Genomic DNA, 22,146 nt, shown 5'->3' with positions numbered 1-22,146 from the left:
TCCATGTGTGAGACAATTATTGTGGTTGATTGATTTCTGACAGTCTTCGAACCACTGTTGCAATTTACAGTTACAATTCCTATTTGGTTCTGTAAATTAAATCCCTCACATCACAACATCATAATTCATTACTTCAATTAGATCCTATTGAATGTCATAGAGAGATGAAGTGTGTAGAGAGTATTTGGTGTGACTTGCCTAGCTGAGGGAATTGTAGCCTAGCCTTGTGGATTGGCTGTCCAAACTCCTCAAAAGACCAGTGCAGAATCTTTAACGATTAAGTTAATTATGTACAAGCTTTAGGGGGTTGGATCTGTTTGGATATATTTAGAATTCACTTTGTGAGAGCCTCAGTCTAGTGTCTTGATGATTGAGATTAATATTTTGCAGAATACCGGAATACCAGTTGCTGAGCCAAGCTGCAGTGTAAGAGTAGACAAGAAAGTGAACAGTGCAGGGGCCGTCTAAGTAACATGCTGTGGAGGTTATGTCAACAGCAGTTTGAACTAGTAACACACTGGTTTATGTTGAAAAACAGAGAGGCAGAGGAGATGACTAATTGAAAAGAGCAAGAAAAATATAGATAAAGAATATTGAGAGCAGGACACACATTTTTTTCCCTCTTTATTCCATGACAATAAATGTAACATTCCAAAATGCAAAGGTAAAGCTATTAAACTGACTGTACCAATATTAACTCTTTGCGTCTATTATTAGTGACAGAAACATAAGGGTTTAAGGGCACAAGCAGTGATTATTAAAAGGTTACCCTCTGGCATTAACAGAACTTAGCAAATCCCCAAACCCCCACCTCTGCAGTTTTCTCCAAACGGAACTGCAACATCCCAAAGCAGGATGGACTTGCTAGCACACTATATAATCCCTAAAGAGCTGCCTGCTATGATTCCACTAAAATAACCACAGATTTCTTCTTTTTTTTAACCTAACTCGGATCACCATTTGATCGGATCCCAGTTCAGTCCACAAGTAAGTCACTTAGACGTTTTTCTGGGTCCTTGATACTGTGAAACCTTTACCACAGCAACTCGTGTTTGTTCTATTGAGTCATGGTAGATCCATAGTTTTACCACCTTCGTGAGCATTTCCATACCATCATATCGCCTGTCTAGTTGGGGTAGAACAATACCCTCGAGCCACAGCACAGCAGCAGCACAACCCTGTCCATGATTACCGCTGTCTCAAATTTCTCCCACCCAAGAAGTTTGGGAATTAAGCCTTTTACAAACTCTGTGGGTCACCCCTTTTCCTCTCCTACGGGGATGCCCACTATACATTTTGCTAGTGAGCTTGTCCCTCCGGATCATTCACCATCAATAAACGTCTTCCTGGCTTCAACCGTCCTTTTGAAGTTCATGACCTTGAGATTTTATTGCAGCAAGAATAGTTGAAGTTGAGACACTCTCCAGCCTGACAGACTTTCCTCCATACGTTTCTGAAGCTGGGCTGACAACCAACTCCGCAGAACTGACATAGGGCAAGCTATGGGATCTGTAGAGCAGTTGGACCCTAACAGACAAAATCCCTGAATGACTGCTGACACCTGGGGCTGCATTCATACATCAACCACCCCGATTTTGCAAAACATGTTTGTTCTGTTGGCCCTGAATAAAGTGCACCTAGCTGCACTCAAGAAATTTGCTTTCAGCAGTTTAATCTACTGGGCAATATAGAAAAACACTTTCAACACTACTGTATCTTCATCAGTGTTGAAGAACCTGTGAAAACAGATTCTGAGCAGCCGAGTATGCTGTGAACTCCTTCAGATGCCCAGCCATGCTTGTGAAGAAGATTTCCTATCTTCTTTCAAGAAATAGCTGGATAAGATCCTTCACAACCTTTCCTGGGCTCTTGAGTTCATCCCTCACCCTCACACATTTAATGGAACCAAACGTATTCTAGCAGGACTCTGCACACAGCACACACACACCTCTGGCTGAGAGATAGGAAGGGTGTTGGTGGGTCTTTCTAAACCTACAATTGCACCCATAATTTACTAATTAAAATGTTAGTGCTGTGTTCCGTTAAAATACGGTCTGCTTTCAGCTATCTCACCGAGACATGTATATCTCACTGCAGGTCTTGCACTCAAGGTTTTTGGGTTGCATTGGATTTAAAGACACTGGTCAGTTCCCCATCCATAAAATCAGACAGTCCGGGTTTTAAGAAGTCAACACAGGAGAGATGGGTTCATGACTACTCTGCTTTAGTGTCCTGAGTGAAAGTCAGATTGGCCATCAAATTAATGCTCATCCAATCCCTCTTACACCCTACAAGTACACTCACCGATGTTTATTAGTGCTTCTAACCACTTCATCCAACTCAGGCTCTGGAGCCCCCATGACTCCATTCCAGCAAGCAATGGGCACAAGGCAAGATACACCCTCGCTGGGACAACAGTACATCGCAGGGGACACACAGACAAAAACATATAGACATACCAGCACCAGTTTCCCCAGAATTAACCTATGCAAATACACGGAGAACAAGTTCCTCACAAATAGCACCCTTACTCCATAAATGAAGTCCGGGCCCCAGCTAGGCAACAATGCCAACTGCTGCACCACTGTGATGCCCATAAACACAACAGGGAAAAAAATGAAGACATTCTTTATTTGCTTTGTTGATTTTTGTGACAGGCCTACCTCTCCTTCCACATTGGGGGGGACCAAAACAACATGAGAGCAGACTTCATTTTACCAAACTATACACAACATGTACATCTTGCTTAAAACCAGCCACCCCCAGGAGTCTCTTTATGTACTGAAATTCTAAATTAACCCCATGTGAGAATGTGGTTCACAGCTATTCAGCAATTACATAATTAATCAATAAATGCACCACATATGAACAATAGAGGCCTTGATGACAGTCATAGTGGCAGCACAGCTGAAACCACTATCCTCTCTACTGCTGGCCCGCCGCAATTGTAAAGAAAGGTTTTGCCTCAGTTTGGCACGGTGGACTGTTTTACAAACCTTTTCTCAGTGGTGCAGAGGGTGAAAGAACATCATGAATGTAATGCATGTGGAGAACAGTGATACATTCTTGACTTGGGCATGTGGGCTGGGAATTCAGCACTTTCAAATATCTACATGTGCTGCAGCTCCTGGCCCAACATTACTCAGTATCTATATCAATGAGCTAACAGAGGTGTGAGAACAGTCTGAGCTCCTGACACAGCACTGTTCCATTTCTATATCAATGAGTTAACAATCAATGAGTGTAGGAACACTAGGATCTGGCCCAACACTGTTCAATAGCCATGCAGCATGAGGCCAAGAGCTGCAGACAGTCTAAACATCTACAAGCATCTGGATGGGAAGACAAAATGTGAGAGGAAGAAAGAGCGATTGACAGAATGATGGGGGAAGAGGGGAGGAGGATAGAGAAAAACTAGAACTCTTCTTGTTATTACAGGCAGACAACTAATGAAGAGAAATGAAACCTGTTCTTCTACTTCTGTCCTCTGTCAGTGTACTGGGTGAGTTACTGACAACAGGACTGTACTGAGTCTGTATAAGGAAAGAGACAGCTAAGACTAGTGTAGGAAAGGAGAACAGGATTAGTAACCCTAGTCTGGACATAGACATTGGACACAGGCAAACCTGGCTGGACAGAGAGGACAGACTCTGCTCCTACAGCCAGCAGGGAGACATAAAGACAGAGACACTTTTTGATGCACTGTGAGAAATACTGTACTCTGGGATTAAACATTCTTCCTTAGAATGTAATCTCAGATTTCCCATATGTGCTAGAATCAAAACAGTTTCCAATTATACTGGGGAAGGAAACACAATTGAGCTGCAGTCCAGTGTGTGATCTCCTGTCCCAGCCTGAGGAACAGAAAGTGAGCCTGTCTCTCAATAATAATAATACAGTTTGTGATCTCCTGTTCCAGCCTGAGGAACAGACAGTGAGCCTGTCTCTCAGTAATAATAATAATACAGTGTGTGATCTCCTGTCCCAGCCTGAGTAACTGACAGTGAGCCTGTCTCTCAATAATAATAATAATACAGTGTGTGATCTCCTGTCCCAGCCTGAGGTACAGGCAGTGAGCCTGTCTCTCAGTAATAATAATACTTTGTATGGCAGCAGTGCTCTGCCAGTATCCTTCAACCATGCCCTGTGCAAAAATACCAGGACTGGTATAGAGTGGGCTCACTATGTGTGAAATACTACAGCAATCCTCTCACGTTCTCTGATGCCAAGGTACTGATCTCTGTATGTGTCTCTCTGTGCATGTCAGCTCAGTCTGCCCAATATGTGATCTCCTGTCACAATCTGAGAAACAGACAGTTGTATGTCCAAAAATATATTTTAACTGTACATTTTTATGTAGTTTTTTGTTTGGGAACACTTTTATTCTTTTATAACAATAAAGCCCTTTTAATATGAACAATAACCTCCTCTCAGTGCAGTGTTAATGTACTGGAGTGTCCAGTCAGTGTGTCTGTACTGTATTAACCTCTCTCTCTCAGTGCAGTGTTAATGTACTGGAGTGTCCAGTCAGTGTGTCTGGACTGTATTAACCCCTCTCTCTCAGTGCAGTGTTAATGTACTGGAGTGTCCAGTCAGTGTGTTTGTACTGTATTAACCCCTCTCTCTTCCCCTCAGAGCAGAAGGTTCATCTGGACAGATGGTTCAACCTTGAATTACACAAACTGGATTATGGTCAGCCTCTCAATACAGGCAAAACTGAAGACTGTGTGGAGATGAACTGGAATAGTGAGTGATAGAGTAAAAGATTAGTGCATTCAGTCAGTGTGTCAGTGAATAATGTCTGTTATCCAGTCAGTGTTCTCTCTCTCTCCTTCTGCCCCACCTTTCTCTCTTCTCAGAAATAGGACCGTGGAATGATTCAAAGCCATTCAAAGAAGAGCTACATCTGCGCCTTCAAAATTACTGCCCGAAAGTGAAAGAAGCCACTTGAACTGCTTTGCTAATCTCCTTTTCACAAGAGACACAGGATCTGGAAATGGAGGGAGAGAGAGAAAACGAGTGAGAGGGACTGAGAGAGGAAGAGAGGGAGAGGCTGTGGATGGTGTTTCTTGTTCTGCTTTGCTTGTTCTCAATAGAGGCTCCACTGTCATCTCCTCTGGGAGAAACCCATCAGGTGCTCAGTGAGAGCAGCTTCCACTGCTGCTCATTGTGAAGAAACTGCACAAAAATAATAAAAAATACAGCAAACCTCAGAAATATTGTAATTTTATGCTATTTGCACTGGGACCTACCTTAATAGCTTTGCTCACAAAACAGGGGCTGAAGAAGAGACTGTCACTGCTGGAGCAGTGCCATCAGACCAGGGCACTGACAGCCCATCATGTTTTTCAATAAGAAAGCCAGCTGTTAGGGAAACAGGTACTGTACCACTTCACACGAACAACTACACATCTCCTCTGACAGCTTTAAGAACTGAAAGTGAGCTTCACGTACAATATTAACAATGATAATATTATGGTAGTAAATGTTTATAAATGTTAACTAATTGTTATTGTTTGGCAACATTGTATTTTATTGCTCCTGCCAATAAATCTCTTTGAATTTGAATAACAGACTCACAGAGGGAAACAGTCACCTTCTGGCAACACCTCAGTTATACAGTATATTTATAAAAAGAAACGCTCATGAAAGTGACATTTAGCAGTTCACTAATCTGCTCACCAGTTATTTCACTATCACTTACATCAAAGACAGAAAGAACACTTTCAGCACTCGTGCATCTTCATCAGTGTTGAAGAACCTGTGAAAACAGATTCTGAGTAGCTGAGAGTGCTACGAGCTCTTTCAAACACCCAGCCATGTGGTTGATACCCTGGACTCACTGCTCCTCCACACACATCCCAAAGAGCATTAATCCATCCATTTTCTGAGGGCACACAAGAAAATCACAGACTCACACCAGGACCGCTTGTCCGAGAAGCCAATTAACCCATCAGTGTATCTTTGGACTGTGGAAGGAAACCAGAGCACCCAGAGGAAACCCACACACAGAGAGAACATACAAACTCCACGCAGATAGCTCTGTGTGTGCACTGGTGAGAGTGCTGCCGTTGAAGTGTTTGTAGGTTCTCTATACTTGCGTGGGTTTCCTCTGGGTGTTGGCCTTCTTAAGGTCCAGAAGGCTTCCTAGTTTTAAAGTTCAAGCCCAATCCTAGAAAGCTAAAAATAGTGTTAAAGATTTAAGCCTACTCCTTAATAAATAGCTCATATTACAACACCAGACAAAAACTAATACTAACCCCAAAACACCTAAATCATTTTACAAACAGCACCCCTGCTCACACCTTCAACACTTTTCAGCCATCAGTAGTACTATGAAACATCAGGGGAGAGTGTTTTACCAGACAAAAGTATTTTACATGCATCTTTGAGGATCCGCATTTGCCGACAGCTAGTTGGCAGCATCTGGTCACGTCAGATAACGGTCAATTCCACTGGGTTATTCAAAGCGCAACATCCAGGGAAAAGCTATCGGTCATCTGACAGAAATACGTACAAACAATTACATATACACTTCTACAGTTTCAGTAGAATGACAGAGTGAAAAAAACAAGACACGTACTGCAGATATTTATCTCTGATACAGTAGATTTGTCTGCTTTCCATCTTCACAGTCTCAAATGTAACTGCAGCAGAGTGTTAAATCTGACTGGACACCAGGGGCGTAGCCACCCTGATTGATCCTAGGCCTACCCAATCAGTCCAAATTAATTTTAGATTTTTTTTCCCCCTTGTTTGCGTTTCATGATTTCCTTTTTAATGTTACGTATTTGTTTTTTCATCGTATGCGATTTGCTATTGGCTCTCTGTGTCTTTTGTGGCCAATAAGACAATTATCTAAATATAATGGGGCGGTGCATGCGTGGCCGTAGCCTAATTGGCTATTGTTGTCGTCAGACCCTCTTAGAGCTATCTAGCGCTAGGTTTTTGGTTTATTAGCCAACAGGGCAAGACAAAAGCATATATCTACGTTTTTCAAAAAGCCGCCTGTAGATAACCAGACCAGCCCCGAAACAAATAGGACACATGAGATGCTACAGGTATCTTGGGTTTTAAGGAGTCCAGTCTGGCTTCCTGAATGTGTTTCTGGAACGCAAGCGGCAGTGCACGCGTTTGCTTGTAGCAGCACAATACCTGCTCGACCTGTAGGAGTTCAGCACGAAGAGGTTCTAAAATTTCTCCTGTAAACAACTTACAAGTTTTGGAATGCATGAATTACTAAGATCATATTGACGGATAGATGCGAGTGTGCATTTTACAGATAACTATTCAGATGTGTTTAATATTTAAATATTAAATATCCGCTGAATATTTAGAGGCATGGTAAAAGCTCCGTGAAGATGTCCCCTCTACAGACAGCACAAACGATGAAACCCACCTCATTCGTTAGCGCTATGTTTGTGCCGGTTTGTGCCATTGAAAGTAGCGTTTGTGCTGCTTTCGTTTCCGGGATATAGAGCCTTGGTTTTTCGGGGGTCGTGACGTCACGGAAGAGAGAGCGGTCTTATTCGTTTGTGCTGCGTTTGTGCCGGTTTTGGGCCGTTGAAAGTAACGTTTGTACTGCTTTCGGGTTCCCGAGATGTAGCACCTTGTTTTTCCAGTGATCACGTGATTATGCACGGTGACTTTGACCTCCAGTGACCTTGTCTGTCGAGTTCAGGTGCCCTGTTGCAGTTTAGCCTGTACCCTTTACATTTTAAAGACAATCAATATCCATAAACATATGAGCCTACTTAGATGTGAATACTAAGACATGAAGCATGCCATAAGCATCTGAAGCATGAAGCATCTATGACATAAACCTGTGGTTGTAATGTATGTAAAATCTCCATGATTGTAAGATCTATGTTGTGTATAACACATGTATATCTCGGCAGTATATATCGGGACTGGCGCCTTGCTTCCATGCCGTCATGGCACCGCTGTCGCAAAAAAGGTCTCATATCAGAACATGATATACCTAGATTGGACGTTTCCCAACATATGGACTCCATGTTGCGACATTGGGGCAAGGCATTTTGTCGGGGGTATTTCATACCGCGATATACCGGTTTCATGTCGCGACATGGGGGCGGGGCATTTTGTGGAGTATTTCATATCGCGATATAGGGGTTTTATATCACGACATGGGGGCAGGGCATTTTTGTCGAGGTAATTCATATCGCGATATAGGGGTTTCATGTCGCGACATGGGGGCTGGGCATTTTTGTCGAGGTATTTCATATCGCGATATACGGTCTTCATGTCGCGACATGGGCGCGGGGGGGGGGGGGGGGGGGCTCTGTCATATCGCGATATGTGGGCTCCGTCTCACGACATGGGGGTGTAGGCGTTTTGTCGGGGTATGTCATATTGCGATATATGGACAGTGATGTGCCAGTCGCAATGGGTATCGCGATGTGATCGTGATATGCGCACTCCTATCGTGACATGCTATCTGAGTCGTGAACGCTCTGTGGATGCCATGACATTCTTTGTCTGCTATTCAGTTTTGACCTCAGTACGACTTCTCTTGACCAGTAATAGAAAAACCAATGGATGTGTTACTGTATATCCAGCGTGCTCATACAGCACACACGGTACACACAGAACTTACGCTGTGGCGCTTTACCCAATCAGAGTGTCGATTCTCACTCTTCACCCAATCACAGCCCGAACTGCTCGGGGGTTTAGCCAATCGCGGGTCTGAGAGCTGAGAGCTAGCAGCGCCAGGTGGATCGGCTTGTTTACTGTCAATGAGAATCTATTTTTAAAATGCTTTACTTATTTGCAAAATAACTACATCGGCTTGTTTTTTTAACGTCTTTATTGATTCACAATGTCCCGTACTCTTCGAAATAAATACATTTTTATTTGCAATATAACTGTCTCCGCTGCTTTCTGTAATGAATACATGGTATTTGAACAATTTTAATTGTGTATTAAAGGAAACACCTTCTGCTTTGTACTTCAAAAATGAATAGAAATGTAAAGTGTATGATCTATTATGATGCTCGTGCTTTCAATTTTGTTTTTTTATTGTTAAATTATATCGATCTGGAAACTAATATCTAGAAATGTGTATATGGGCTCTCGTGTTGTACCAGCGGTAATTTGGAAACTGGTGTCTCTTCACCAATGAAAGGAGTACACAAGCAATACATTTTCGAGAACATGGTTAAAAATTAAAAGAAAACAGCTAACCCAATAAACTAACATAGTAACTCCCTCCTAAATGTAAGACTGTTTATTCGCGTAAAGGAAAAGTCTGGGGTCAACTGATCAAAAGATCACAACTGAAAGATCTGGTGGTCGTGACTTTCCTGTTTTGTACGTCACAGAGTGACGTCAGAGCCAGGAAAAGAACGCGCTATAATGAAATATATTGAAACATCCATCCCACCCGACCAGACAGACTCAGAAAACACATTGCCCCTATTGTTTTCATCACAGTCAGGAGTTCACGTACCGAGTTTGTTGGTACCTGTAAACATCCTTGTAAACAGTCACGTGATTACCCGAAGGGCGCTATATCTCGGAATCGAAAGCAGCACCAACGCTACTTACAGCGACACAAACCGGCACAAACGCAGCACTAACGATTGCGGTGAGTTTCGTCGTTTGTGCTGTTCGACGGGCGGTTGGCCAACTTCATGGAGCAGGACAAGCAAACATGTCTGGGCCATAACATTGCAGACTGCAGAAGACTCGACTTCACCTGAGGATCTAACACAGGCGCCCATACCTGTGTCTTCAGAGGACAGGTGTGCCTTCACGCTGTATTCTACACCAAGGACTGGCTTGAAACACGAAGATAAAAGCACTGTGAGCTCATCGCTTCACGTTTGCGCATAAAACCCCTGTAAATACAAACACACGGATAATGACAGTTTATTAAATAATTCAGATATATGTTCACTTCTGTTATGTGAAAATTAAAAAATATATGTTTCCAATATTGCCGCGGTCCGCAGGTGTGAGACGGTGGACTTTCCAGTGTTGCTTTTCGGGTGTGTTATTTACTACTATTGATTTGTGGTTGGAATATAATTTTAGTTGCATATTACAATATGTTTCCCAGCAGTGAATAAATAGCTCAGTTCAGTGTATTTGTCATATGCACACGTGCAATGAAATGCTCGTTCGCATGCATGCTCCACTACAAAGACATTAAGGAAATACCAACAGTAATAGCGATGGGTCTTAACTAAGGTTGCAAATGAGAGAACGATACTACTGTATATAAATACTAAATAGAACACTAACATACCATTTAAATACAAGTCAGCACAAGCAGGGTGGAAAAACAATAAACCATAATAAGTAATAAGCTTTGACTACATTTGAACTTGCGGTCCAGTTTTTCATTCAGCACACAACTGAAGTGCTCAATCTATGGGAAGTGGTGTACGTCGTCCTGTACGTTTGTGTCCTCTAGAGGGCAGCAGCTGTATATGGGTTCACGGCTGGGTTCACGATGAAACGAGAAGAAAATGGTGTCTACTGCAGATAGTGCCGGCTGGGAAGGATTCAGGTTGCGAGTAGTGTGAAGCGATAACATTTATAAAGAGCAGTTAGAGGTTTAGGGTTGTTTTTGGCTAATTGTTATTATTTTGTGTTGGGATTATTAAAATTAGTTATTTATCAACTGATAAATTCAGATTGTTTAACGATTGTCTTTTCGAAGATTGTGCCAAAACTCAGAACACAGCCAGGAAACCCCCTCGAGCTTAGAAACTGCTGCCGATTCTTATTTATGTGCAAAAGTGGCCTGTCCCACAATACCGAAAGAGGTCACGTTATTTTATTTGATGTCTTGCAAAGACTTGCTGAGAGTTTTTATTGTGTCTTTTCTATATATAAGAGAACAGGTAGAAATGAATTCCATAGGGAACCTCAGGAAGAACGTTCTTGCTTCTTGTCGTATTTTGTCGTTCTTACTTCAAATGCGTTAACATATCCAACTCGAAAGCAGGAAAGAATCAGCATTTGGATACTTTCTTGTAGAAGGGTTTGCTGTAGTTCCAACCCGTCTTGGGTCTCATATAGATTAATACAGACTATAGGTATTCAGCTCAAAATCACAAGATTAGACTCATAGCCATCCACTTTTCTAACCAGTCTATGGGGGAGCCGGGGCCTATCCAACCCACACACACAAGGCAGGATACAGTCTGGGGTGGCAGTCAACCGCAGGGCAGGAACACAGACACACGCACTTTCACACAGGCCGACTCACCAGCATGTCTCTGGACTGGGGGAGAAATCCAGAGCACTCAGTGGAAGCTCACATGAGCATGGGGGAGAAATAGACTCCACACAGATAGCAACCCAGGCCAGAATTGAACTCAGGGCCGTGCTTGAGACTGCAATGGTAACCACTGTGCCACCATCTCACCCTTCTTCCACATACATCGAGGTCTAGTATCGATTGTGTTCGATATTGATCGACCAGGGCTTTTTTTGTTTTTACAGTATGTTGCAGATGTTCATCAGGGCGTGTGAGGTGTGAATGTGGTCAGAGTGCCGTGGTTTAGCAGGAAGCTAAGCAGACACATTAACGTGAATCTAAATAGAAACGGACGCAAATAAAGTAACAAACAGTTTGTGCCGTGACCAATAGAGTACAACAAAGACAGTTGTGTTTTAATCTGTGAATTGTAGTGTGAAGGCATTGCTTTAGAAATTATTTGACCCCACCAACGCCCTCGATGTGTAATTCCATGACGTGTGTGTGAGGAGTATGAGACGGCGATGGACGAAATTAAGAACAAGGAGAGATTGTGAAGGATTGGAGAGCGTGTCCCACTTAGTTCATTTGATAGTAGTTAATTGATCTGAGTATCCCATCCAGAAAGACTCCAGGGTATCGGCTTCAACATCATACTGTAGGTATATAAAGGATCTGACAATTCCTTTTCACAGGTTCCTCAACACTGATGAAGATACAAGAGTGTTGAAACAGTGTTTTTCCATCTGTAGTGAAAGTGATGGTGAGATAAGTGATGGGTAGATGAACTATCAAGACACTGAATGTGAATTTTCTCAGAGCAGTTTGCAATTTCCTCATTCAACCTTATCTGCAGCCAGCAGCCATGTCACCCTGCAACTCCATTCCATTGCAGGGCCGACTGATGCACACACTCACACCAGGGCCAATTTAATACCAGTATGTTTCAGACTGTGAGAGGAAAACAGAGCACTGGGAGGAAACCCACATGGACATGGAAAAGAACATACAAACTCCACACAGACAGAACCCCCGATCCATGATTGAATCCAGAGCCCCAGCACTGCAGAGCAACAGTGCTAACCACAGCACCACCATTGCCTCCCAATGACTTGCTTTCGTTGGAAGTAATAAATGTTTAAGAATAGACTGCTGTGCATGTATAGCGTATGCCATACCTTGGTATTGCGCAGTTTGAGAGTCCAAGGGATCTTAACCATCTTGACAAGGCAAATAATAATAATAATAATAATAATAATAATAATAATAAAAATAATAATATTTTTTTGACACCTGAAGAAGGCTCCACGGCCGAAATGTTGTGTTCTCTTTCTTCTTTTTTTCAGCATGGAATAAACTTATTACTTATAATATTTTTTATATACTGTATATAGCACCTTTAAAAGTGGCTTCTCAAAGCACCTTACAGAATGACAACAACAACAATTAAAAATAAATGTAAAAAACGTACTTAGAGGAGACAGTAGATGGTGGTAGTAAATACAGTAGGAGCAGAGGGGTAAAGAATGGAACCAGTTAAGTAAAGGCTCTTCTAAAGAAGAAGGTTTTGAGTCTGGATTTGAAGGAGTTTAGAGAAGGTGACTCTCTGATATCCTTATGGATAACAGGAGAAGACCCTATCACACATGTGAGGGAAGTAGGTGGATCTAGCAGACTCTATTGCATCCTTATATTCCGACAAGTAATCTTTCCAAGCCTGATAATGTTCGTTTAGGCCAGAAAGACGCCAGAGGATAGAACAGAATTTGCAAACCTAGGCTGATCAACTGATCGCCAGTTGCGGATAAAAATTAGTCATTTGAAACCAGGGCAGCAGAGCAAGAAAAAAGAAATAAAAAGTAGATCAAATTATTTTTTTAATGTCAAACTGGAGAGAGGAGCGACAGCCGAGCGTTCCCTCTCAGCCAGAACCGGAACTGGAATAGGGGGATCGCAAACAGGATACTGTGTGATGATCGTTTCCGTATTCCTCGAGGTTGTTTTTCCAAAATGGTCGTCTCTTTCGTTTCTGATAAGTAGTTACTTGCCTTATTTCCCTATGGTTTTCTGAGGATAAGCCTTGTAAACTATGTTTCTTTCAGATCTAATCTTTTCAGCTTTGTGTTGTTTTATATTGTTGTTATTGTGTGTTAACAGGAGAAAGAAGGCACCTCCTGTCTGTGCCCCAGTAAAGGCTTCTGTTTTCCATGTTTTTACTGTGGGGTATTGGGGTCTCTCTCAGGGACAGCGCCAGCACTGTTCAGGTGTTTGGAGTGGGATACCCCCTTCAGCCCCAGTGATACCCTGCTGTTTTGTTGTTTTGAATATTAAGAGCATTTGTGCACCTTTTGCTTTAACACGCTGTGGATCAGATGGTTTCGGAGGGCTGTCTGAGCGCCCAGTCAGTTGTGTACATATTCTAGGAGAGTAGCACACGTGACTGAACCTCAGACCCTGTTGTAAACACTTTTGAACACAAGACTCACTGCAGGAGCAATTGAGAAACTAAGAAACTAAGCTTGTTACAACTAACTAAAACAGCAAAGTGGTGATTTAATTAGTAAATTAGTAAATTACTAATTAGTAAATTAGTAAATTAGTAAATTAGTAAATATGACTTTATAAATTACTTTCCACCAATAACATTCATTACACACAATGTAATGGAATCACACATATTCTAACAGGACTCTGCACACAGCACACACACCTCTGGCTGGAGATAGGGAGGGCGTTAGTGGTGTAAAATGTTTTGGAAAACAGTATTTTCACACAAATGTTTACATTAAAACATTACTGGGCTGTATTCTGTCAGAACAAACCTATTTTCAGCTCCTAATCTCTCCTCAACAACTTGCCCCTACTCGGGAAACATAAAGACTCTCTCTTTCTAATCTTTATTCAGATTCACATTAAACAGACAGATGATAATGGGTTAATATTAACTGAGTGGATCTATTAAACACTATAATTTCAGAATAATATGTAAAAGTCACTTATATCATACAAGTTATTAAACTAAGGGTTTTATATTTAAGAATAACCTCAGCATCAGAACTGCACTACAACATTGTCTGTTGATACAGTACATATGAACAGTGCTCAATCATAGTGACTAAGGGACACCAGACTGTCACAGGCCCCGAGAGAATATAGACTGTCCACAGCTTCCAGAGAGACAGGTCATCCCAGACAGGAGAGAGAGAGGAGAAGCAGAGGTCAGTGCAGACAGGAGAGAGACAGGCCAGCAGAGACAGGGGAGAGACAGGGTAACACTCACAGCTCTGTAGCAACAACAGTTTCCTGTCCCCTTGTGTCCAAGTGAGTCATCTTGCCTATGGGTAGTAAGTAGATAACTGATGCAAGAGTCTCATTCTGACTTTTCTTGAAAGGAACCAGGGTATAGTCCAAATGCCTGGGTGACTTGTTCCACACTCCCACAGGTTTTTGTTGTATAAAAATGTGGCTCATGCTGGATTTAAATGCATTTTTTTGTAGTTTCCACTCTTTGTGCTTCACTGTTTATTCTGTAGATTGACTCATCGTGATTCTAAAGTTGATTCTGAAGAATTCCAGTGAGTGGATGTTGTCAAAGACTTTGAGGATCTGGAAGAGTTGTATCAGGTCCCCTCATAGTCTTCCCTGCTTAAAACTTCAGAGATTCAGTTCCTTCAGCCTGTCAATGAGGGACACTCCCTTCAGACTAAAGAGACTCAGTTCCTTCAGTTGCAAATGACCCAGGGAGATTTTTGGACTTCATAATAAATAAAAGCAGTTATTTATTAAATATAATAATTAAAGGCAGTAGATTCATAGATGAAATGTTTGATATATTGTATTTATGATCTATAAACATATTTAATAATTTAATAATATTATATATATGCAGTATATAAATAATAAATGAGTTTTGAGTTTGAATTTGAAGAAAGTTAAAGAAGTTGTCTCTCGTAGAGTCTGAGGAAGGTCATTCTAGAATGCTGGAGCAGCAACAGAAAAGGCACTGTCACCTAAAATCCTTGATTTAGTCCTGGGGACAGTGAGCACAGGACCAGCCTGAACTGACCAGAGCCTGTGGTGGGAGTGTAAACATGGAGGTGTTCAGAGATGTATGATGGAGCCAGATTGTTTAGAGCCTCAAATGTCAGTAACATGATCTTGTATTGAATGTGTGACTTTATAGGCAGCCAATGTAGAGACTTAAGTGTAAAAGTGATATGCTGCCAGGGTCTGGTGTGAGTCAGGAGTCTAGCTGCAGAGTTTTGAACGTATTGCACCTTACCAAGAAGACTGTTTGAGAGCCCATAGGGCAAAGAGTTCCACAAATCAAGCCTTGATATTATAAATAAATGAATTAGTACTCAGTATCAGACATTGATAGTAATTTCGTAATGCTGGCAATATTTCTAAGGTAAAAGAAACATGTCGTAATCAAATTTTTCACATGAATCTCAAACGACAGGAGCTGATCAAGTGTGACTTCCAGATTCCTGACTATGGTTGATGGATAAATGGGGAAGCTATCCACCATTACTGTGAAACCTTTTCCAGCTCACGTTTGCTGCCCACCGGTAAAATTTCTGTTTTCTCACTATTTAACATCAGGAAATTTGTTGTCAACCAAAGTTTGATGTCACGCAATCAAGAGATAGGTGATGGGGAAAGATGTTTTACTGTAAATCTTTTTTATCATCTGCATAACAGTGAAACTGAAGACCATGTTTGAGTATAATCTGACTGAAAGCATATAAATAATAAAAAGCAATGGGCCCAAGACTGAACCCTGTGGCACACCATGATTGACTGGGGCCATGGGGGATAGGTATTGCCCATAATAAAGAAATGAGAGACCCTGCAACAACATCGTTGTAACTCAGACTTTCTGTCAGAATATGAATGTTTCTCTCTGTAATTTTGTGTGAGTGTCTGACTGTGCTCCTCTTTGTCAGTCTATGCCTGTGTGTAGGTCTCTGTGTCTGTGAGGTCACCATGCATGTGGTAACACTGAGACTGATCACAAAGGGATTTATGGGACTATATAATAATGGAATTGCTGGCTACAAAGAGAAGAAAAACTAGAATGTTACAATGTTTTGAGGTTTGCTGTATTTTTTATTATTTTTGTGCAGTTTCTTCACAATCAGTAGCAGTGGAAGCTGCTCTCACTGAGCACCTGATGGGTTTCTCCCAGAGGAGATGACAGTGGAGCCTCTATTGAGCACAAGCAAAGCAGAAGAAGAAACACCGTCCACAGCCTCTCCCTCTCTTCCTCTCTCAGTCCCTCTCATCATTCTCTCTCTCTCCCTCTGTATCCAGACTCTGTGTCTCTTGTGGAAAGCAGAGCAGCAAAGCAGTTCAGGTGGCTCCTTTCAATTTCTCATGCTCTGTTCTTGAAGGCACAGATGTAGTTCTTCTTGTAAAAGCAGCGATCATCGTTCCACTTCCCTGTGTCTGAGTGGAGAAAGTGGAGAAACACACCATGATTAGACCTCATGACAGTATTGGATTGACGGACACACTGACTGACTAACAAGCTGATTTACACTAACACACTGACTGACTTACTCTTCCAGTTCATCTCCACACAGTCCTCAGCATTGGCTGTATTGTCAGGCTGACCAGGCACCCAGTTCCAGTAATTCCAGTCAGTACCATCGGTCCAGACAAACAGTCCAGTCTGAAAGAGGAAGGGAGAGGTTAATACAGTACAGACACACTGACTGGACACTACAGGACATTAACACTGCACTGAGAGAGAGGGGTTAATACAGTACAGACACACTGACTGGACACTACAGTACATAACATGGCACACCAGAAATTTAAGAGTTTGCCTCATCTAAGAAAGAGCAGAAATCAATCTGATGTGATGTGTTCTCTGAAAACAAGGAGAAAAGATCTTTCCAATACAGTAATGCTCCATTTCACCTCTCCTATCCATGATCCCATTGACCTTTATTTCTAAATCCTTCAGCAGGAACTTTTATTCCAGACAGACATCAGAAGCCAGAATTATCCTTAAACTCAGATCACACCTTCTACCATCTCTCAATGATCATCTTATTTCTTTTCACCTCTCCATTCATTTTCCGAGTTCAACCTTTCACAATTCTACTGTGTCGAATTTGTTTCCCAGACTCCCATTCATTTGGATCGCCCTTCGATTTTTTCATGCCCAATCTCACAGGATCATTCTTTTGTTCTCCTTTGATTCTTTCCCTCTCTCTCCCTGCCATCTGAAGACGGCTCAGCAGAAGAAATGTGTTTAGCACCATTGGTCGCCTGCTCCACTGTAGGATTCTAAAACATGGACCACATGCAGTGGTATCACCAACCAGAATACGAAAGGCATTCTGTGTGGAAGATTTCACATGGCAAAGACGGGACACACACCAAATCAGTGCTCTCTCCCAAGACTCTGCAAGAATTGAACCCATATTTATCTGCCATCAGCTCCATTGGCTTGGTCGAGTCATCTGGACATCAGACTCCAGATTCCCTAAGAAGTCTCTCTTTGCCCAGCTTAGCCAAGGCATTCACACCAGCGGAGGCCAGAAGAAATGTTGCAAATTCGATAATAAAACTACATTGATTTCAGCTCCTGGAAGACTGTGGCCCTTCACTGACCCAGAATGAAGAAGAGTATCTCAAGACAAAACAGCACTTTGAGACCCAAAGACACGCAGAACAAGGAAGCGAAGCATGAACATCCAATCCAGCTTGTCCTGATCGGGTTGGATGGTACACAGTCTCATATCTCCTGAGACAGCACCTGCTTGACCCGACAGGGAGTCTGGATAAGATGCTGGTCTTATCAGGCAGCTCTGGGTTTGTGGAACACAGTCACTCTTGGCCTTGAGGGTTTGCCCCTGAGTGAGAGTATATCTTCACAGAGGGATCACTAGAGAAAAGGTAGAGTGATCTAATACAAAGAGACAGAGATAAAGACATGTTACACAGAAAAACAGAGAGATAGAGTCCCACAAAGTCCCACACAGACAGATGGACAGAACCATAGAGTCACACAGGTGGTCGGCCACAGTTGTCCCCAGGAACTCACTCTGAAGAGTTCAAAGGCTCCCAGCCAGATACGAGGGTTGGTGTTGTTGTACTTCATGACGACACACAGAAGGTCAGTGTTGGACTGGTTACTGTGGACTGACACTAGGTGACCTCCTGGGACTTCCTTTCTGCAGGCGAACTGAGAGAGGAATTATTAAATTACAGGCACACTGACTGGACACTCCAGTACATTAACACTGCACTGAGAGAGAGGGGTTAATACAGTACAGACACACTGACTGGACACTACAGTACATTAACACTGCACTGAGAGAGAGGGGTTAATACAGTACAGACACACTGACTGGACACTCCAGTACATTAACACTGCACTGAGAGAGAGGGGTTCATACAGTACAGACACACTGACTGGACACTCCAGTACATTAACACTGCACTGAGAGAGAGGGGTCAATACAGTACAGACACACTGACTGGACACTCCAGTACATTAACACTGCACTGAGAGAGAGGGGTTCATACAGTACAGACACACTGACTGGACACTCCAGTACATTAACACTGCACTGAGAGAGAGGGGTTAATACAGTCCAGACACACTGACTGGACACTCCAGTACATTAACACTGCACTGAGAGAGAGGGGTTAATACAGTACAGACACACTGACTGGACACTACAGGACATTAACACTGCACTGAGAGAGAGGGGTTAATACAGTACAGACACACTGACTGGACACTCCAGTACATTAACACTGCACTGAGAGAGAGGGGTTAATACACTGACTGAACACTATATGACTCTATGAGAGTACTGACAGACACACAGGGAATGACTCATGGAGGCAGACAGACAGCTAGATTGCCTGCTTGTGGGGGTGGTGTAATTTGTGACACACGGACATTGTGACAGTGCTCCTTCACAGGAATAGGGCACTGTTGACTTACAGTACAGACAGAAAGACGCACAATGAAACACTCATCCTGACTGATCACCTCTGCAGGGACAGTGGCACAGGAACAGAGAGAGATGTACACAGACAGACATGATACCCAGAGAGAGACGGATACACAGAGAAACACAACAGATGGTACAACAGTACCTCGGCATCAGAGTAGTTGAGAGCAGTGTTGTAGTATTTCACACACAGTGAGCCCACGCTGTACCAGTCCTTATATTTCTGAATAGGGCAGGCTTGGGGGAAGCGGGCTGAACAGTGTTGCCACACATCTGGTAGGAAAACACACACTCTAAATTCACTGTTTGTAATGCACATACTTCATAAGCACAGTACATACACTTTACACAAGGAGCCACATTGTTATGTGTCAGGTTTACACTAGTTGTATAATCCTAATAAACATTACACTTATATAACACTTTTCTGGACACTCCACTCAAAGTGCTTTACAGGTAATGGGGACTCCTCTCCACCACCACCAGTGTGCAGCCCCACCTGGATGATGTGACAGCAACCATAATGACCAGAACGCTCACCACACACCAGCTATCAGTGGGGAGGAAGGCAGAGTGATGAAGATGGTTCATAGATAGGGATTATTAGGAGGCCGTGATTGGTAAAGGACACTGGGAAATTTGGCCAGGACACCGGGGTAACACGCTTCTTCTTTTCGAGAAACGCCCCGGGATTTTTAATGACCAGAGAGAGTCAGGACCTCGGTTTTACGTCTCATCCGAAAGATAGCACCTTTTTTACAGTATAGGGTCGCCTGTACTTTTAGGCATTAGGACCCACACAGAACACAGTGTGAGTTCTCCCTGCTGGCCCCACTAACACCTCTTCCAGCAGCAACCTTAGCTTTCCCAGGAGGTCTCCCATTCAGGCACTGGCCAGACTCACACCTCCTGAGCTCCAGTGAGCTGCAGGGTAATATAGCTATGGATTATAGAGTATGTGGATTATAATGTTGTCATTGGACATTTAGCCAGTACAGGACCATTCAGAAAGAGAGGGACTCCAGTAATTCTGGAGAGCCTGCAGGCTGGGCAGCCCACAGTGGCCAGGACTTGTTGGAGTCACCTGGGAAACCTGGGAATTCTGATCCTACTGTGGGATCGGAAGGTGGGACGGCCCCAGAGACCAGGTTTCTAGGGGGCTTTGTCTTTAGAAGTGGAGGCACAGGAGGGCTGTGAGTGAGCTCTGCCTTCCTACAGGCCTGGACTCCAGCAATGTGGGCCTGTTCTTGTAGAACCAAGACCTTGCATTTGTCTCTCTCTTGTGTGTTAGGCTGTGATTTAACTGTGGCAGCACCAAAGAAAATATGACCTCACTGTGCGCCATTCCTGACTGTAGGGAGCACTTTATGAACTTTGTTTGTTGAATGAATGAGGATTGTTGGTTAGACCCACAAATATAAAACATTTTGTGTCAGTTTCTCAGACTCACCACCTCCATATACGTACTGTATAGCCTACTGCACACACATAGTGTGTATCCTACATTATACAGTTTATACACACACTGTACAGTACACAAAGTGTGTAACGTACAACACAGTTTAAACACACTGTACAATACACGGTGTGTACCCTTCAACACATAGCTTATACACACTGTACAATCCACACTGTGCTTACCCTACAACACACAGTTTATACACGCACTGTACAATACACACAGTGTGTATCCTACAACACAGTTTATATACACTGCAATGCACTCTGTGTGTATCCTACAACACAGTTTATATACAAATTGTACAATAAACACAGTGTATATCCTACAACACATACTTTATACACACACTGTACAATACACACAGTGTGTATCCTACAACACATACTTTATACACACACTGTACAATACACACAGTGTGTATCCTACAACACACATTTTATATACTCGGTATACAATACACACACTTCCTGTCAACACACATTTTAAATACCAAATTTTGCAATACACAGTGTACAACACATACGCACACCATATAGCCTACAGCACAAAGTTTATACACAACGTATAGAATACACACTCTCTATTCTGCCACTAATTTGCGAGAGAAATGTCTTCTCTGGTTATTTCATGTTCTGTAGTTACTAGTCAGGGTGATGTCCTAGACCACCTTTCATTGAAAACGCAGTGGGGGATTTCTGTGAGCGTACATGTGTATAGTCATGTGTACTGTCTCTCTCCTGTCTCTCTCTTCCCAAATTATTCCTCCCCATCTCACCTTTCTGTTCTTCTCCCCTATACAGACTCAGCACAATCATGTGGTCAGTAACTCACCCAGTGCACAGACAGTGGCCACACAGACCAGCAGCACAAGAACAGCCTTCATTTCTCTTCCTTTGTAGTCTGCCTAGAAAAGCAAAACACACACACAGACACACATGTATTACTTTTCTGACCTTCAATAATATACAGATCTTTTTGGAAGTTTGACCTTTTGTGTTTGAGGGTGCTGTGAAGGAGCTCTGCTGCAGTCTCTCCCCTCTCCCTCCTCCCTGTTTGCACAAGTTAACAAAACCATCTTTCTCCGAAACCAGAGATCTGAAACCAGTTTCTACAATCCCAAACTGCAATGGCCTTCTTACCTTTCAATCTGAGAGGACGACTGTCTCTCTGTCCTTCTGACTCTGCTTCTTATAACTCTCTGGTTTCTCACCTCCTCCCTCTGCCTCTTTCCCTTTCATTGTTTTCTAAAAAACTTTTGCTCTCTGCCTCCCCTCTTCCTCTTCAGCTACCTGGCTGTCTGTTTCTCAGTCTACCCCTCTCACTGTCGCTCATTCCACTGTCCCTGTCTGTCAGTCGAAATTCAGATTCAACAACTTTAGATTTGCACGCTCAACAGATTACAGTGCAGACATTTACAACAATGCAAATGTACTGTCTCCACCACCGACTGCTTGTGGCAGGCAATCACATAC

The 22,146-nt window shown here is 42.7% G+C and overlaps 1 protein-coding gene across 1 annotated transcript; it reads right to left on the bottom strand.

The window, feature by feature from the left end:
• Window positions 1-16,321: 16,321 nt before the first annotated feature.
• On the bottom strand, window positions 16,322-21,918 carry LOC102691416 (lectin-like). Its single transcript, XM_015353894.2, has 6 exons — window positions 21,814-21,918; window positions 21,506-21,578; window positions 19,358-19,485; window positions 18,291-18,431; window positions 16,796-16,907; window positions 16,322-16,681 (listed from the first exon to the last, which is right to left on the bottom strand). The coding sequence occupies exons 2-6, from the start codon at window positions 21,555-21,557 to the stop codon at window positions 16,608-16,610; spliced, it is 507 nt and encodes a 168-aa protein (XP_015209380.1). The 5' UTR covers window positions 21,558-21,578; window positions 21,814-21,918; the 3' UTR covers window positions 16,322-16,607.
• Window positions 21,919-22,146: the final 228 nt, after the last annotated feature.

Source organism: Lepisosteus oculatus, chromosome 6, assembly GCF_040954835.1.
Source record: "Lepisosteus oculatus isolate fLepOcu1 chromosome 6, fLepOcu1.hap2, whole genome shotgun sequence".
Taxonomy (NCBI): Eukaryota; Metazoa; Chordata; class Actinopteri; order Semionotiformes; family Lepisosteidae; genus Lepisosteus; species Lepisosteus oculatus.
This window is presented reverse-complemented; position numbering and strand designations above follow the sequence as displayed.

Coding starts and splice junctions, on each gene's coding strand:
- LOC102691416 (XM_015353894.2), bottom strand. CDS start 21,557: ATGAAGGCTGTTCTTGTGCTGCTGGTCTGTGTGGCCACTGTCTGTGCA. Junction 19,486..21,505: donor GGCCACTGTCTGTGCACTGG/GTGAGTTACTGA, acceptor TTTTCCTACCAG/ATGTGTGGCAACACTGTTCA. Junction 16,682..16,795: donor TGTGGAGATGAACTGGAAGA/GTAAGTCAGTCA, acceptor TTCTCCACTCAG/ACACAGGGAAGTGGAACGAT.